The 18711-nt window shown below is 53.9% G+C and overlaps 1 protein-coding gene across 1 annotated transcript in view; it reads left to right on the top strand.

The window, feature by feature from the left end:
• Positions 1 to 15468, top strand: part of MDGA1 (MAM domain containing glycosylphosphatidylinositol anchor 1) — a 59452-nt gene extending 43984 nt beyond the window's left edge. Inside the window, exons 7-17 of the mRNA XM_004379421.2 lie at positions 603 to 932; positions 3964 to 4260; positions 5080 to 5364; positions 7000 to 7151; positions 8015 to 8192; positions 8457 to 8480; positions 9719 to 9871; positions 10282 to 10416; positions 13873 to 14003; positions 14227 to 14335; positions 15105 to 15468. Coding sequence (XP_004379478.1) covers positions 603 to 932; positions 3964 to 4260; positions 5080 to 5364; positions 7000 to 7151; positions 8015 to 8192; positions 8457 to 8480; positions 9719 to 9871; positions 10282 to 10416; positions 13873 to 14003; positions 14227 to 14335; positions 15105 to 15196 — 1886 coding nt within the window. The 3' untranslated portion in view covers positions 15197 to 15468. The remainder of the gene's footprint in view (positions 1 to 602; positions 933 to 3963; positions 4261 to 5079; positions 5365 to 6999; positions 7152 to 8014; positions 8193 to 8456; positions 8481 to 9718; positions 9872 to 10281; positions 10417 to 13872; positions 14004 to 14226; positions 14336 to 15104) is intronic.
• Positions 15469 to 18711: the final 3243 nt, after the last annotated feature.

The raw sequence follows: 18711 nt of genomic DNA, 5'->3' as shown, positions 1-18711 counted from the left end.
CTCATAGCAACCCTATAGGACAGAGCAGAACTGCCCCCATAGGGTTTCCTAGGCTGTAATCTTTTATAGGAGCAGATCACTAGGTCTTTTCTCCCATGGAGATACTGGTGGGTTCAAACTACCAATCTTGGTTAGCAGCTGAGCTCTTAACCATTGTGCCACCAAGGCTCCTTATGTTCAGTAAATAGTTGTTGTTAGGTGCCATCAAGTCGGTTCTGACTCATAGTGACCCTACAGGACAGAGTAGAACTGCCCCATAGGGTTTCCAAGGAGCGGCTGGCAGATTTGAACTGCTTACCTTCTGGTTAGCAGCTGAGCTCTTAACCAGTATGCCATCAGGGCTCCTCAGTAAATAGTAGCTATTATTATTACTGAGCCAGCTTTTCTGCAGTGAGCTTATTTCGAACTTTTAAGAACACATCTGAGCAAGCAGAACGATTTCCAAGCAGAGAAATGTGATGGTTTCTCCTGGGGGGTTGTAGCCGCCAACCTCCAAGAGGGCCAGTTTGAGGGGAGGAGCTGGGTCTGAGTTGGGGTGGGACAGGAACCTCTGGCTTTGGGCCAGCCCCAACCACCTGGCCTCCCACCCCCCCACCCCACAGCCATGAAGAATGCCACATTCCAGATCACCCCCGATGTGATCAAAGAGAGTGAGAACATACAGCTGGGCCAGGACCTGAAGCTGTCATGCCATGTGGACGCAGTGCCCCAGGAGAAGGTGACCTATCAGTGGTTCAAGAACGGCAAGCCAGCACGCATGTCCAAGCGGCTGCTGGTGACCCGCAATGACCCTGAGTTGCCTGCAGTCACCAGCAGCCTGGAGCTCATCGACCTGCACTTCAGTGACTATGGAACCTACCTGTGCGTGGCTTCCTTCCCCGGGGCACCTGTGCCTGACCTCAGCGTCGAGGTCAACATCTCCTCTGAGACAGGTGGGCAGCTGGAGGGATTTTGGGGAGGGGTGAGGGAGCTGGACAGTTCCCCCAGGGGAGAGCAACAGCTTGGGGATGGGAGGCCAGACTGAGGAGGACACCATTTGTTCATGCCCACCGCATTTATTGAGCACCTGTTAAATGCTGGGCACTGTACTAGGTGCTGGGGTACAGTGGTGGACAAAGCAAGACTCTGCCTTCCTTGAATTTAGGAGGGAGAGACGTTTTTCAGATAGTTTCACAAATAAATATACCATTTCAAACTACAATACATGAAAGTCAAGAAAGAGTTCTCTGAGTTAGAATGTTTAATCTGAAATCTGAGGGAGGGGCAGGATTTTATCGGGCAAAGGGGAGAAAGAGAGGTTGGGAGAAAAGCAGTGCAGGCCAAGCAATAGCATGTGCAAATGCACTGAGGCAGGTCAGCAGGGGCCAGATTACGTAGGACCTTAAAGGCCATGATAAGGACTTGGGTCTTTATTCCAATAATAATAAATAATGATAATGAAATAATAATGGCTAACATTTATTGAGTGTTTACAAGTTGCTTTGATGAGTTTGTATTTATCTCATTTGCCTTCATTATTTACCTTACGGGGTAGATAGTTTGTTTTCCCATTATATAGATGAAAAAACTTAAGAGAGTTTAATTAAGAAAACTTTTCTAAGGTAACACAGCAGTAAGTGGTGGAGCTGGGATTTGAATCTAGGCAATCTGACTTCTGAGCCTGCTGTCTTAGCCACTGTTAAAGGGCTCATACTTTCAGAATGACAGGAGATTAGAGAGGATGACTTTCAAGAGGGTCTCCAGAATCTGGTGTCCAGCCTCCAGCACCCTGCACTGAATAGCTGACTTTGGCTAAGCCCTTCAACTCCCTGGGCCTCAGTTTTTCCTCTGTGAGGGACTGGATGAGGCAGCCTCAGAGGCCCCTTCCATTCTGACATCTGTGACTATTAGCTGTGATATAGTGTGTGATATGGCGAGGAGAGGTCCAGTGAAGCTGGAGAAGTCAAGGAAGGCTTCCAGAAGGAGGTGGACTTGAGCTGGGCTTTGGGAGTGAGTCAAGTTTCCCCATATCCCACAAATTCATTTTGCAAACTGCTGTGTGTCAGGCCCTGGGTGAGGAGCTAGAGACAACCTCAGAGCTTACTGCCTAGCCAGAGGAGATGATGTGTGTGGGGGGAGGGAGGTGGGACAGGCAGGAAATGGGAGGACAAACCCTGGATATAGGACAGAGGAAGTAAAGGAGGAGTATGCAGGAAGTTGCCTGGGGAAGTCAGGGAAGGCTTCTCAGAGGAGGCATACTCCATGTGAGCCTTGAAAGGTATGTTGGCATTTGGCAAGTGGGTGGACAAGCCCAGGTGGGTGGACAACAGGCATAAGGAATGAGGAGTTCCGAAGGTATGTGAGACTTGGTGTGTCCAGGGAAGTATGTTCCTTACAGATGGATCCTACAGCTGGGACCCAGGATGGGAAAGGGGAGATGAAGTTGGGAGGTGGCAAAGTCTGGAGCGCGAGGGCCTTGTTTGCAAAGCCAAGGAGTTTGAGCTTTAAACTGAGGTTAGTGTGGCCTCAAAAGGAGAAACAGCCCTTTAGCCTGCGAGCTGGGATGTTGTAGAGACAGGGAAATCCACTGGGCCCAGGGCCGATTCCTCCATTTGGCTCACAGGTCTGATGCCTAGGGCATGGAAGCTTTTTAAGGCCTTGTGGAAACAATTTAGACCAGAAAAAACAAATTAATTGGCTCCAAAATACAAAGAGAAAACTGCAAAATTAAAGCCATAAATGTATAAATGTCTACAGAGTCTAGATTATGCTAACTAGATAACTGGATCTCAGCTTGCCTTGTAGAGTTATTTACAAATGATATTTAATGTAGGACATGGGTGCATTTTAATTTGTTTGATGTGATGTAGGATGGCACCCATGGAGGTCTTCAGAAGGCCCTCCCATTTGAGCAATATGTTCGATTGGATTAGGTTTGGCTGAATTAGGTTCATCTGTGACTAACAGAAAAACTTTAAATAATAGTGGCTTAAACAAGCTAGAAGGAGCCCTGGTAGCACAGTGGTTAAGGGCTCAGCTGCTAACTGAAAGGTCGGTGGTTCGAACCCACCAGCCGCTCTTCGGGAGAAAGATGTGGCAGTCTGCTTCTGTAAAGATTTATAGCCTTGGAAACCCTGTGGGGGCGTTCTACTCTGTCCTATAGGGTCACTGTGAGTGGGAATCGACTGGATGGCAATGGGTTTGGTGTGGTTTGGTAAACAAGCTAGACTGCTCTTCATGTAAAAGTCTGGAGGTGAGCCGGCCAGGCTTGCATGGTGACCCTGCTCCACCAAGTCCTTAGAACCCCAGGCTCCTATGTCATGTTCTGCCATCCTTGGCATATGCCACCTCAGTCCAAGATGGCAGTTCCAGCTGCAGCAATCAATCTGCTTTCCAATCTGCAGGAAGGAGGAAGGAAATGGGCACAGCCTCTCCCTTTGAAGAGTCCTCCTCCCCATTCTCATATCCTATTGGCAGAATTTAGTTAAGGTCACAGCTGGCCACAAGGCAGGCTGGGAGATACAGTCTTTATTCTGGGTGGCTGTGTGCCCTGATACTCTGTTACTTTGGAAGAAGGGGAAAGATACTGGAGGACAGACTAGCCATCTGTGAAAACACTCTAGGCAAGAGAAGATGGAGGCTTTAACTGGCCCTGCCCTAGTGGGAAGGAGAGAGGGGACTGAGAGAAGATATTTAGTAGAAATGTTTAACAGGTTCTTAGTAAAGTTGGAGTACGGGGGCGGGGAAGAGGGAATAGGCCAGGCTGACTTCAGGTCTCCTTCTGAGCTGGGAGACCCTGAGATAGAGAACCCGGGAGGTAGGATTTGCAAAGATGAGTTCTGCTTTGGAAAAACTGAAGGGGCTGTGGGACGTCTGGAATGGAGGAGGGAGACTAGCGCCCGGGTTAAGGGAAGCAGAAGCCCAAGGGCAGAGCTCGGTGGGGGCTCTAACTACGCCCCTCCCCCTTCCCCCCTCCCCCCGCAGTACCACCCACAATCAGCGTGCCTAAGGGCAGGGCCGTGGTGACTGTGCGCGAGGGCTCGCCCGCAGAATTGCAGTGCGAGGTGCGGGGCAAGCCGCGGCCGCCTGTGCTCTGGTCGCGCGTGGACAAGGAGGCTGCGCTGCTGCCCTCGGGGCTGCCCCTGGAGGAGACTCCAGACGGGAAGCTGCGGCTGGAGCGCGTGAGCCGCGACCTGAGCGGAACCTACCGCTGCCAGACGGCTCGCTATAATGGCTTCAACGTGCGCCCCCGTGAGGCCCAGGTGCAGCTGAACGTGCACTGTGAGTTCCACCGCCCCATCCAGATAACCTCGCAGCTGTCCCTCTCGGTTCCCAGCCCAGCCTGATCCCTCTTCACCCCTCACCCCAGTCCAACTCAACCCCTCCACCTATGCCGATACCCTTCAACCTTCCTTGACACCCCCATCCTCTAGGACACGGAGGTCTGTGGCCCTTGCCCCACTTTCACCATCAAGGGTCTCCCTATCTTCATTCCCAGGGACCCAGTGAGCAAAGAAATACCGTGATTTTGACAGGTGGAGACGGGAGGTTAAAGGTGGAAAGACACTCAAGGAGAGCACACTGTATCAAATAACATAATAAGAGTTAAATCACCTCGTGCCAAGCACTGTTCTAAGTGCGTTTTAATGTATTACTTCATTTAGCCCTCTACGGCCCTCTTCTAATAGACTGTATTAGTCCCTCATTTTTACAAATGGGGAAACCAAGGCACAGAGAAGTTAACTAACTTGCCTAAGGTATCACAGCTAGTAAGTGGTAGGGCTGGGATTTGAACCTAAGCCAGTTAGCTCCAGAGAGCGTGCTCTAAACCACGACATTATGCTGCTTATCACATGGGGATTGAGGGACCCATTTAAGGTGTGCTACAGAATCAGTCTGCGGAAGCAAGGCTAGAGGGAATGGCCGGAAGAGGGGTTTCTGCAGGTCGGGGAGGTGTGACGGCGGCTGTTGCATGAGTGTGTTGCGAGTGTGTATTCGCCCCGAGACCCTTCCAGGCTGAGGGGCACGGAAGTAGGGGCAAAATGTGTCGCCGCCCCACTGTGTGGGGAGAGCCCCGCTGACCGCCACTCCCGCCCCCAGTCCCGCCGGAGGTGGAGCCCAGCTCCCAGGATGTGCGCCAAGCGCTGGGTCGGCCGGTGCTCCTGCGTTGCTCGCTACTGCGCGGCAGCCCCCAGCGCATCGCCTCGGCAGTGTGGCGCTTCAAAGGGCAGCTGCTGCCACCGCCGCCGGTTATCCCCGCCGCTGCCGAGGCCCCCGACCACGCTGAGCTGCGCCTGGACGCCGTCACTCGCGACAGCAGCGGGAGCTACGAGTGCAGCGTCTCCAACGACGTGGGCTCAGCTGCCTGCCTCTTCCAGGTCTCGGGTGAGCGTCCAGTCGGTCCCGCCTACCCAACCTCGCCCGTCTTGGGTCAGGCTCCGCCCCAACCCCAGCCCTGCCACGCCTGGCCTGGGCTCTGCCCTTTGAAGCCCGCTTAAGCAGTTGCGGTGGAGCTCTGCCTTTCCAAGGCCCGCCCATGCCCGGTCTAGACCCCGCATCGTCCAACCCATGCAATCCCTGATTTCCTCTTACCGCCCCACCCCCTCCAGACGTGGGCCATGCCCCTCTGCTCAAACCCACACTAGGTGTAAGCCTTCGGTTCAAAGCCCTCCTATACCTGTCGTAGGCCCCGTCCACTATAGCTCAGCCCCTTTCTTCGGCCTTTCAAACCTGACCTTCTCCAAGCCTAGGCTTCGCCCTTTTAACCGCGCCCGCAGCAGGTCTAGGCCCTTTAAGGGGGCATCCGCACCAGGTCTAGGTCCCCATTCACTCCAGGCACAGGCTGTACCCTTTCAGTCTCGCCTAATCCAGCTCTTCGCTTCCAGCTGTTCCAGAGCAGGCTTCGGCCTCGCCCCCTTCAGCCCCGCCCCCTTCAGCCCCGCCCACACCAGGTTTAGGCGCGCCCACTCAAGCCCTAGTCACTGCCCCATCTCAGCCTTTGGGTTTCTATCCCTCCCTCATCCCGGCCCCAGCAGCTTCGGCTGGGAAACCCTACTCTCTTAAGTTGTAGCTTAAAGGAGAGAAGACGCCCCTCAGCAACTTCTCTTGACGGTCACGGGTGGCTCTGGGCCAACCAACACACATGGTGCAAGCTCCTCGGCTCCCAGAAATTCCCAACTCCTCACCAAGCCATTCCAGGGTGGGCTGTTAGGGACTTCCGTACAGGATGCGGGTGACTTAGAAAGAGATGGAGGGTCGTGGTGAGGACCGAGGGGAATGGAGAGGGGCTGCCCGGGTTGCCACCCTCTTCCTCCATTTGGGGCGTGCCGCCTCCCTGCCTGAACTGGTGGCAGTGCCTCTGGAGAGCCTTAGGTGTGCCCATTCCACGGCACTCCCAGCTTTCCCAACAGCTCCAGACTGCCTGGGTGTCCCTTCAGCCCTTGTGAGGATCCCCCCACTCAACAACAGGGGGATAGGATGGCAAGTCACTGGCCACCTCCCCAGCGCCCCCCACCCAGCCCTGCCAGCCAGAGGCCCCTGTGACATTTCCCACCTCCTTCCCCTCTCCCCTGTTCTCCCACACTTTCCCTGTCTTCCCACTTTTTTCCTTCTCTATTTCCTCTCTTCCTTCTCTCTCAATATCCCCAACTCTCATTGTCTTTCCCCAAATCCTCTTTCCCTGTGTCTTCCCTAATATCCCTACTCTGTGTCTGCTGAAATTTCTCTTTTCTCTGTTTCTTCCTTGACCTTTCCTCTCCTTTCTTACCAATGTGGCCTCTCGGAACTCCCAATCTTCTTTCTCCACATCTCCCACCTTCCCTCCTACCTCTCCCGCATTCTCCTGAACTCCCTTTTCTCCTAACATCTCCTCTCACAATATCTCCTTTCTTTTCATCTCCCCCATACCCTCTCTCTGCTCCACCCCATCCTCTTCTGTTGCCCCCTCCCTTGCTTCCTCTCTCTGTGTCTCCCCATCCCTCCATCTTCCACGGCCCCATGCCCCCCTCCCCGCCCTCTCAGCCAAAGCCTACAGCCCGGAGTTTTACTTCGACACCCCCAACCCCACCCGCAGCCACAAGCTGTCCAAGAACTACTCCTACGTGCTGCAGTGGACCCAGAGGGAGCCCGACGCTGTGGACCCTGTGCTGAACTATAGACTCAGTGTCCGACAGGTGGGCCAAGTGGGAGCTGGGGCCTGGGTGCAGGCAGGGAGTAGAAATGCTCATCAGGGCCAGGGGCAGGGGTTGGAGATAGGGGCTTGGGCACATTGATCCTGTTATAGACTGAACTCTTCATGGGAAGAGAGAAAGTGCTCTGGACACAAACAGCAGGAGCTGGGAGGCTCTGGGGACCTGTCCCTTCTGGACCCATGCTCTGGGCACAGAGAACTGGCAGAGGTCTGCTGGGACTGTAGGGGCTAGAGTCAGCCCTGCTCACAGAACATAGAGTCTATTCTGGTGTCAGGAGCTAGAGGCGGGAGATATGTGTCAGTCTTTCATCTATGGGGTCTCTAGAATTCAAGGCCAGAGTAACCATGCTGGTCTCGTACACAGTCAAATGCCTGTGGTTCTGCCAAGGCCAAAGGACAGCTGGTATGAATGTGAAGTGTGTGGCTCTGGGGCAGACTGCCTAGGCTAGAATCCCAGCTCTGTATGAGCTTAAGTGAGCTACAAGTCTCTTTGGCCTCAGTTTCCTTATCTGCAAAATGGGGGTAATTATAATATCCTACCTCATAGGATTGTTATTTTGAGGATTAAATGAGTTAATAAAAGGAAAGCATTTAGAATAGTGCCCACACACATTGATAGCAACAGTACGTGTCGCTATCACTGTTGTTATTAAGACAGCCCTGAGAGGTGGGCATGGCAGGGATGATTGCCTCATTCCACAGATGAGGAAACCGAGGGCCTGAACTCCTAGTCCTTTGCTCTTTCTGCTCCCTCATGCTGTCCCCCAAATCACACCAGGGGCCTGCACTGGTGCTCTGGTGGAGGGCACGGACTGCCAGGCATCTGGAAACTCCCTGTGTCTACAGTTGAACCAGCATAACGCTGTGGTGAAGGCCATCCCTGTGCGGCGTGTGGAGAAGGGGCAGCTGCTGGAGTACATCCTGACTGACCTCCGCGTGCCTCACAGCTACGAGGTCCGCCTCACACCCTACACTACCTTCGGGGCTGGTGACATGGCCTCTCGCATCATCCACTACACGGAGCGTAGGTGGTGCTGCTGATGGTGGTGGTGGTGGTGGTGGTGGGAAGGGTGGGCCCTTCTCATGCCCAGAGACCCCTTGTACCCCCCCATGTGGTTCCTGGATTTGGGGCTCCCCACTGCGTAGCTCCCACCCCCCTTATTGTAGGCTCAGCCTGTCTGGCCCCAGTCTTGGCACTGAGGATCCTGTGGCCAGGTGCCAAGTCTGGGCACCCTGTGCACAGCTCACGCCTCTGTTCTGACTTGGTTTTCCCTGCTTGCTTTCTCAGCCATCAACTCTCCAAACCTGTCAGGTGAGAGCTCCCTGCCCACCCACTTCCCCTTCCACTTACTGACACAAATGCTCTCCTGGTGGGTGGAAGGGACCCCCAGAGACACCAGAGAGAAGATGACTTTACTGTTGTGTCTCTATGGGCTTGGGGGGATGGGGAAGGGGGCAGCCGGAAGAAGAAGTAGAAGCTAGCAGGGCTGGGCTTGGAGATACCATATCTGGGATTTATTCTGGGGCTTAAAGTTGGGGGGGTGCAGGAGTGGAGTGGGGGCATCTCTAACTCAGGGCCTTTTGCCCTCACTCAGCACCATTCTCAGCCTCTGTGACTCCCTCAGCAAATACCTGCGCTGTCCCCAAAAGAAAAAAAAAGGAGAGACCAGGCTAATCCACATGCCCTGTTCTCTGGGGCCGGGATCCTTAATCTGTGGTCCATGGACCCACCAAAGGGTCTGTGTATACAATTCATGTGTCCATGAGCCTGCAACTTGGAAGGGCATGCAGTTACTTTTTTATTTTACCTAACTTCTAGCAGAAATTTAGCGCCTCCTGCCAATATGAATGCAGGAAACAATCCACAGTAGTGTAAGCAGTACCTGTGACTTGGTTATCAGTAGGAATCAGGTGTTTTCACACCACCTTACAGTTGTTGCAGATATCTCGCAATATCATTTACCTTCATTAGTATTTCAAAAGTACAGTAGTTATTAGGTCTAACCCTAGATCTTGTGATTTAGTTCATAACCCATTGTCGTCAAGTTGATTCCAACTTGTAGCAACCCTATAGCACAAAAGAACTGCCCCATAGGGTTTCCAAGGAGCGCCTGGTGGATTCAAACTGCCAATCTTTTGGTTAGCGGCTGAGCTCTTAACCACTGCGCCACCAGGGCTCCTTAGTTAATAAAGAAGCCCACTTATTACTATATCACAAATATGTGTTTTTTTAAAACAACATTTTGACAACTGTATTTCAATATAATTGATTTCCTTTGTAATTCTGTATATTTCCTTTTATGCATCTCAAATCATTATTCTGAGATGGGGTCTTGAGGTTTCACTAGTCTGCAGCACAGAAAAGGTTAAGAAGTCCTGTTCCTGGAACATATTTGTCATGGGCACCATTGCCTGGCTCCTCAAGCCCTGGAATCCTGGGTCCATTGTTTGGATGCTTGGGAGTCCCTCAGGGGTGACAGGGCATGGTGAACCTGGACTGGGGGGCTGAGGAGGCTGACCCTCTTTATCTCACCACCCCTTGCAATGCAGACAACACCTGCCACTTTGAGGATGAGAAGATCTGTGGCTATACCCAGGACCTAACAGATAACTTTGACTGGACACGGCAGAATGCCCTCACCCAGAATCCCAAGCGCTCGCCCAATACCGGTCCCCCCACTGACATCAGTGGCACCCCTGAGGGTAAGGAGCATGGCCTGCTGCCAGGAATGGAGAACTGCTTCAGGGAGGGGTTTAGCTGTAGGGAGTCCCAGTCTGGGGGGCTAGAGGGATGATGGGAAATAGCCCCTGCCCTCAGGGAGCCCCAGTCTAAGGGTAGACATGGCACTGCCCTCAGGGAAACCCAGTCTGAGGGGGAGACACAGCTCTGACCAGAGGATCAGGAAGAAGAAAAATTGCAGTAGAGCTAAGAAGAACTCATGAAGAGAGACCCAGACTCCTGTGTCGTGATGTGAGGAGGGGAGGATGAAGTGGGATGGAGTGAGGCACCTCAGATTCAGACAATCGAGGTTGAGGCAGAGAAGGACGTGGGTGGGAAGAGGCCATGGCAGAGTGAGGAGGAGGTTGTTGGTGCATCTCCTCCTCCCCCACAGGCTACTACATGTTCATTGAGACATCAAGGCCCCGGGAGCTGGGGGATCGTGCGCGATTGGTGAGTCCCCTCTACAATGCCAGCGCCAAGTTCTACTGCGTCTCCTTCTTCTACCACATGTATGGGAAGCACATTGGTGAGTCCGGGGACCATGCAGTCTGCCTGAGTATGTGCTGGGGGGCGGGAGGGGAGGAGGGGTCCACAGGAGACTGGGGACTGGTACGTATGAAGCCTGGGCTTCCTAACTTGGCTGAAGCCAGGTCCTTGGTGGGGGTGTGGGCAGAAGGTTGGCAGAGGAGAAGTCCAGAGCCAGCTTGTCCAAGGTCTCAAGATTATCAAGGCTTCCTGAGTTTGCAAAAAAAAAAAAGTTCTGTGGTTCTGTACCAGAATGAGATGGATGTCGTGAAGGGGATGAGAAAAACAGGAGATTGCATGTATTGAGTGGCTGCCAGGCGCTAGGTGACATCCTGGGTACTCTGCACATGTGGTCTCATCAACCCTCACAACCACCAAGTGAGGTAAGTGTTTCCATGCAACTCGGAGAGGTGAAGAATTTGCCCGAGACCACATAGCAACCCAGGTCTGTCTGACTCCCCCAAACCCTAAACGTGGGAGTCAAAGGGTGTTGCTTTGGGAGCAGTGAGAGGAAGTTCTGCTTCCAAAGTGTGGGAGTGAACCTAAGGAATGCCCTAGCGGAAGACGTGGTACCGGTAGGCGCGTCAGATTAGTCTATGAACTCGTCAGGGCACCATCGTTTCCGGAGCTCCTGCTCTGTGCAGACATCAGGTGCTACAGTGAACAGGATGGATGAGTTCCCCATCCTTTTGGCACCTACAGTCAAGTGGGAGAGACAGACCTTAAACAACTAATTGCACCAGATGGGATTTAAGTGATCACTGTGACGTGTCTGCAGCAGGACAGGGGCCAAGACAGCTTGGAACAGGGAGATCTGACAGAGTCTAGAGGACTGGTCATGGAAGGCTCCACTAAGGAACTGACAATTTAAAAAATAGTCATTCATTCATTCATGCAATGTGGGAAAGATAATGTATTTCACATACATCAAAAGGTAAAAAAGTACATAATAGCAATGCTCCTTCTGTCTCAGTCTTACCACCTACAGCCCCTCTCCAGAGGCAATCAAGGTACTAGACTTTTGGGTAACTTTCCAGAGATACTTTATGCATATAGAAGCCAGTATACACACACGCTGACATATAGGTAGATAGACAGACCAACCCTGGGTGGTGTCAACAGTTAAGTGCTTGGCTGCTAATCAAAAGGTTGGAGGTTTGAGTCCACCCAGAGGCTCCTTGGAAGAAAGGCCTGGTGATCTACTAAAAAAATTAACCATTGAAAACCTTATGAAGTACAGTTCTACTCTGACACACATGGGTCGACAGCAGTGGAATATATATATATATGTATATGCATACACACACACACACACACAAGTACCAGTTGCTGTTGAGTTGATTCCAACTCACAGTGGCTCTATAGGACAGAGTAGAACTGCCTTATAGTCTTTCTGAGGGTGTACATCTTTATGAAAGCAGACTGTCTTTCTCCTGCTGAGCCGCTGGTAGATTCGAACTGCCGACCTTTTGGTTAGCAGCCCAGTGCTTACCCACTGCACAGCTGGGGTTCCTTGCCTAGCACATAGCAGTGTTCAGTTAGTTGAATGAAAGAAACGAAGGAGGGAGGGAGAGAAGGAAGGGAGGAAGAGAGGGGAAGAAGGAAAGAAGGGAGGGAGGAAGGAAGGAGGGAGGGAAGTAGGGAGTAAGGAAAGAAGGAAGGGAGGAAGAATGATAAGGAGATCTGGCCTTGATGAACCCTGAGATAACTTCTAACCCTGAGATTCTATGAAAATCCTTGATGACAGTTATGGAAGTTTCTTCATTCAATCAGCATTTAATGATTGAGAACCAATAGGAATCTGACACAGACCTTCCCTAAGGAGTCAAGTAGGGAAGAGAAGATGTGAATCTCACTAACTGCCACACCACAGCAGAGAGTAGCTTGGACATGAAGAGCTTCCATTTAAGAAAGAAAGAAGAGAGAGACGTCCCTTTGGGGCTAGCAGGGTCCCGGAAAGGCATTGGGCCCCTCCGGGTCCACTGGGTGCTGGTTGCAGCCCTCTCGAGGACCATCTCCTGCCTGTGAGGGTGCCCCCCATGCCTTGAATCTTTGGCGTTCTCCTCGCCCCAGACCTGGGTCTGCTGCTGGGGAAGGAAGTGTTTCTTGCTATCCTCTTTCCTCCCCTCCCACCCCACCTGGCAGCTCTGGGGACCAGCTGTCCCCAGACCTTGTGTCTCACTGGCTCTCCTTGGTCCAAGCCAACTCCTTTCATCACAGGCAGGTAACATTTGGTGGCTGTCCCTCACTGGGGTGTGTGTTGATCTGGCGTCACAGATGGTGCGGCTCTGTCTATGGGCAGCGCCATGGAAATGCCAGCCACCAGACACCATCTAAGATTGATCCCTCTTTCCTCTGAGCCAGGTCTTTCATGTCACTGGGGCTCAAGGTGGGCTGGCAGAGCCAGAGAGAGGGCATTGACATTGCCTGGGTGCTCTTAGCCAAACCATGATCCCTTCCTTCTCTTCCAGTGCTCCCTGGCTCCCCCAGAATTCCAGGCCCCTGTGCTGTGGGCACATGGGCTCAGCACCCCAGGCTAATGCTTCCAAGATTTTACTTTCACCATTTTTACCACAGCTTAGGAGCCCTGGTGGCGCAATGGTTAAGCACTCGGCAGCTAACCAATAGGTCAGTGGTTCAAACCCACCAGCTGCTCTGTGGAAGGAAGACGTGGCAGTCTACTTCTGTAAAAATTACAGCTTTGGAAATCCTGTGGGGCAGGTCTACTCTGTCCTTTAGGGTCACTGTAATTTGGAATCGACTCCAGGGCAGCAGGCTGGGGTTTTGTTTTGGTTTTTATGTTGCACGTGTACTAATATCATTCTTTAAATCAATACAGTCTTTTCTTTAGCTTTGTCGTAAGCATCAATAGTAGAGAAATCGTGGAGGGGCTAGCTTTATTTCCCTCTTAAAACACATGTGTAAAAATTGTAAAGTCCGTTCCTGTACCTCCAGAAATCGAGCAATGTGTCATGGACCAGCAGGAATATGTGTTGCGCTCTTCTGTACTCTTGCTCTGTGCTCAACATAGACCCCACTGCCCTGGGACAACTCCCCTGTCTAGCGGGGGAAGTGTGTGTGTGAGTGCGCTTGCGCGCGTGTGCGTGTGCGTGTGCGTGTGTGTGTGTGTGTGTTTAGGGGTGGGGAGATTAACTGATTAGCCGAGATGGGAAGAGTTGAAGGAAAATTCGCGAGTTGTCCTGATGAACTGAAGTCCGGCTGCTGTCCTTTCCCTGCCCATGTCGAGGTCCCCCCTGGGCTAGTGGGACATTGGACCAGTTTGAGGGTGGGGAGAAGATCCCGTCTTGGGGGAGGTTGTTTTGATGCCCACACTCTGGACCTCACCCCCTTTAACAGGGACAGTGCCATGGGCAGCAGTGGGAGCGGAGGGCTTGGTGAATGTGGAAGGTGCCCTTGCCCAGGCCTCACGGCCTTTCTCTCTGCACACCCCCTACAGGCTCCCTCAACCTTCTGGTGCGGTCTCGGAACAAAGGGGCCCTGGACACGCACGCCTGGTCCCTCAGTGGAAATAAGGGCAATGTGTGGCAGCAGGCCCATGTGCCCATCAACCCCAGTGGGCCCTTCCAGGTGAGTCTGCTGGGCCCAGAGGCCTCTCCCAGGCTCTCCCAGGCCTTGGGCAGTTGCTCTGGCCAGGAAGCTTTGGCTAGGCCTAGTGCTTGTTCTGGGAGCCAGACAGGGTGTGTGTCGGGGGCTGCCAGGTGGATTGAGGGGGAGGGATGGGATGAGGGGGTCTTTGATGCCAGACACAACCTTCCCAAACCCTGCTCCCTGCTCTCTGACCCCACCCTAGATTATTTTTGAGGGGGTTCGAGGCTCGGGCTACCTAGGGGATATCGCCATAGATGATGTCACACTGAAGAAGGGAGAATGTCCCCGGAAGCAGATGGATCCCAATAAAGGTGCAAGATGGAAAGTGGGTGGGGAGCGGAGTCTGTGGGCGGCTGCTTGGGTGGGTACTGTCTGTGTCAGGGGGAGCGTTTGTGTCTGAATGGGGTTCAGGGTGTCTGAGTGACTGGATGTGTGTACCCATGACTGTGTGACATGGCCTGTGTATTTGGTGCCCACCTTGGGCCCCACCTGACTCAGGCTATGGGGCACCTACGGGACAATTAGAAGACCTAGGCCCTGTCCTCGTGTGAGTTTACTCAATTATTTGCAGCATCAGAGTGCCTTGTGTATGGGTGTCTGAGTATACCTCTGGGTGTGTGTGGGTCCAGGTGTGAACATGTGCCGTCCTTTGGCCAGGTGTTTCTAATAATAATAGCTCACATTTATGGAGCGATTACTATGTACCAAGCAAAGTACAAAAACCTGGGTATGACTGATTGCATTTAATCCTCACCAGTCCTTAGGGGTAGCTCTTACTATTAGACCCATTTTACAGATGAAGAAACTGAGGTTTACTGAAGTCGAATAAATTGCCTTAATGAGCAGCAGAGCAAGGATTTGAACCTGGCAGGCTGACTTAACCCCCACACCACACCACCTCACTTCTGTGCTTATGAGTGAGTCTGTGTGCATTGAGGGCAGGCAGTGGGCAGTGCCCACATTCAGGCCCCCAGAGAGGGGGTGCTGAATAGTGGGACCCTTTCCATGGACTGCCTGTCCCCCTGCCCCTGTGGGAACTGACTGGAGCCCTGGCTGTTTCCTCTCTCCCTCCTGTCGCAGTGGTGGTGATGCCGGGCAGTGCAGCCTCCTGCCAGCCCTGCCCACAGCTCTGGGGTCCCGTGGCCATCTTTCTCTTGGCGTTGCAGAGATGATGAGAGCTGCGTGGACCTCCTACCCTGCCCCCGGCACACCAAAGTGTCTGCATCGTACCAAAGACTGACCCCCGCCAGCCGGGGTGCCTAGGGGCAGGGCCGGCCCTCCAGGGAGGGGGCCTGTGTTGACTGCGAGGATGAGCAGAGAACAAGGACAGAGGCCCGGCGCTGAGGCCTGGAGATGGTCGTTCGACACAGGAACACACTGACACACACACTCTCTCTAACACACACACACACAGACACACACACACTCACACACACACATTAAAGCACAAGTTTCTATCCAACCTGCCAGCACCTTCTTTACTGTGGAGACAGGGGACCCATCTGAAAGGCGTCTGCCACCCCAGGGACCTTGGCGTGACGTCGGCCTTGTCCTGGCTGCATTTGTGGTGTGTTTCTGACTTTCCCTGGTCCCCTAACTCAAGGCTGAACTCCAGCCCAGTGGCTTTGCCAGAAGGGAGCTGAAAGTGGGGCAGATGCTGAAGCCTCTCCCTTGGCCAGACTTCGGGACTCCCTGGGGTGGGGGAGGCAGGGGTCACGGAGGGCCAAGCGGGACTTGGTGAGCTCTGTGAGTGTCCCCCATCCAGGGGATGACAAAGAAGGTGGGCTACCTGCTGCATGGAACTCTGTTTCCAGAGTGAGGGCTGGATGGCGGAGACCCCAAGTCACCCCAGCGCCCCCAACCTATTCCTGGGATGTCATACTTACCTTTCTCACTGTGCCCCCTTTGAAGGGGCCCAGCACAAAGTCTCAGGCCCAGGCAATCTGAAGAATGACACCGCCAACCCCACCCCATCCCTGTAAGCAGCTGGATTCCTGCAAACACATTGTTCACCTGAGTTGGCTGGCCTAACCTTAGCCCCAGCTGAGTCTCAGAGGAGCTGGGAGGATGATGGCCAGCTGATTTTCAGGGTTAGGCATGACTTGAGAGGGGCAGAGGAGAAGTCTTGCTTCTGTGATTTTGTGCCCCCGTATTGGACACTGAATTTGGGAGCGGGGTGGAGCCCCCAGTTCTTATATACTTGGCATGAAAGGGTGCCCTGGATAGGAGTGTGTGTGCATAGGGGGCCTGCCCCTGCCCTCTCTCCACTGCAAAGCACTATCTGGTTGGTTTCCCCCTCCCCACCCAGGGCCAGTGAAGGAGGAGGGGTTTGTAGTGCTGGGGTTGGTGGATGGGGGGAGTCGCTGGTCCCCTCATTCCCTGGGAGCTGAGCCTCATGCCCTGGGCTGTGAAAGTGCCCCCTGCCCCTTAGGTCCTGGGTTAGAGGCCTGAGATGGGCAGGATGGAATCTAGACCCCTCTCAACCTCACCCCTGAGCCCGCCACCAGCCGTCCATGGGAGAGAGGAGGCCCAGCCCCTTCCAGGCTGTCTGTATGTCTGTGTGCATGTGGCCGTATGTGTGTGTGTGTGTGCACATGTGTGCATAGCCATCTGTGTCTGTACCACTGTACCCATCTCTGGGCAGGAGTGTGTGTAAATGAGTCTGTGTGTGCAATGAGATATATCTGCCTGTGAAGCTGTGTCTGTCCCTGTCTCTGTGTGTGCCTGCGTATGTCAGCGTGCACATCCATCTCCGTGAGTGACATGAGTGTTTGTGGGGTGCTGGCCAAATAGACCCCTTCCCACCTCATCTGTACTTTCAAGCTGCCCTGCCAGGGCCTAGAATCCCACCTTTCAACCTCTATGGATGACCAAGAGCTTACTGAAAACCCTACTGAAGTGCAAGCCCCTTTGTGGGGGGTGGGGAGTCATGAGGCTCCTCTCGGAGCATTCGAGTGGGCACAGCTGCAGAGAGGAGGCCTGGAACAAGGGCAGCGGTGCCGTGCCAGGAGACAGACAGGGAACCAAGGCAGACGCTGCTGATCTCACCACTCAGCCAGGCCTGTGTGATCATCGTTGCCAACAGCTGGTGGGTGGCCGGGCCAGGCTGGAGCTGGGCCTCCCGATGCTCCAACTGGCGTGGCTGCCTTCCTGGCATGACTGAGGACTCTGTCCGGAATGAATTGCGTCTGCTGGTATTGTTTCTTGATTGTCCCATCTGCGCAGAGTCTGAGGCCCCCCCCCCAACTAGACTGTGAGCTCCTCCTCTGAGCCTTCCCGCCCCTCTGCCTCACCTTCCGCTCCGGCCCAGCACAGGCCCAGCCTGTTATGATGATCACTCAGCGGAGCTTGCCCAGTGGAATGATCATATAAATCAGTGACTCCTAGCCCTGGCTGCAGACTAGAACCACCAGAGGGTCTTTAAAAAAGCACTGATGCCTGGATCCCACTCCAGAGATTCTGACTTAATTACCCTGGAGTGCAGCCTGGCATAGAGACATTAAAAGCTCCTCAGAAGAGCCTGAGGGTGGGAGCCACCGGCCTCTCACCTGCCCGGCGCTTCTCTGGGACCTGGCTGAGGCAGGGGCTGGAGTGGAGACCCAGAGGTGAATAGCCCCAAGCACTTCCTCCTCAGGGCTCCCGTGGCTCCCTGTGCCTGCTTGCCTCAGATGGACGACCTTCTGATACATGTGTCCGGTGCCCTGGCTGCCCCGTGGTAGGGACAGCATCTCCCTTGTTCTCCTCTGTATCCATAGAGCCTGGCGTGTTGGCTGGGCTGGACTGCACACCTGTGGTCCTGAGTTCCTGGTCTGTTTGGGGAGCCGTGAGGGTCACGTGGACAGACAGTGGGGAAGGGAGCACAGGGAACACTACAGGAAGTTGGAGTGGGCTGTGATCAGCCCTGCCTTGAGGGTGGCTTGACCTGGGCTTTAGTCATTGGGCCGCTTTGTGCCTGTGTGTCCCCATGGGTGAATGGGTAATGGGTAGTGTGTGTCTGTGGGCCTGCAGGGGATGTGGGTGTCAGCATGTGCTGGTGGGTGATATGAGTGCCTAGGGGTGTGTCAGTTCACGTGTGGGTGTGTCAGTGGGTCTGCAAGTAAGGAGTGTCTGTGTCACTGGGTGACTGGGTCAGGGCTGGTGTGCCGGTGTCTGTGAGTCAGCATCCATGCAGCAGTGTCACCTGTGCTGTGTGTCTTTGTGTCTGTATGTTGGTGGGTGGCCCGTCAATGCCCCCAGCCCAGGGGAGACCTGGCTGGCTGGATCCAGTGCATCTCCCCAGGGGCAGCCTTGCCCTCGGACCAGCATGGCCGAGGCATTCTATGGCCTTAAACAGGGACTCCAGGGTCAGTCCTCAGGGTGTTGGGGTCCCTCTGCCCCTCTCCCCTTAGGCTGGTATCTAGGGGAGAAAGGGACTCCTGGAGCCAAGTGCTGTGTAGGCAAAAGAGGGGTTCTCAGTTTGGCTGTCTTCCCCCAGGATCAGACCTGGCCCTCTCCACGTGGGATGCCCTCCCATCCTTGCCCTTTCTGGGACTGGCCCGGCACCTCTTTCCCATTCATTCTCCGTTCTCCCTGTGCTCTGTGAGAGCCCTGGCTCAGGCTGCCGGGGAGCAGGGATGGGCTTCACAGGTCCAGAACCCTCATAGTGCAAAGGAGGAAGCTGAAGCCCAGAGAGGGAAAGGGACTGGCC

The sequence above is a fragment of the Trichechus manatus genome, unplaced genomic scaffold (genome assembly GCF_000243295.1).
Source record: "Trichechus manatus latirostris isolate Lorelei unplaced genomic scaffold, TriManLat1.0 scaffold00065, whole genome shotgun sequence".
NCBI lineage: Eukaryota > Metazoa > Chordata > Mammalia > Sirenia > Trichechidae > Trichechus > Trichechus manatus.
Note: the sequence above shows the minus strand (reverse complement) of the source record. Positions and strands in the feature narration are given on the sequence as shown.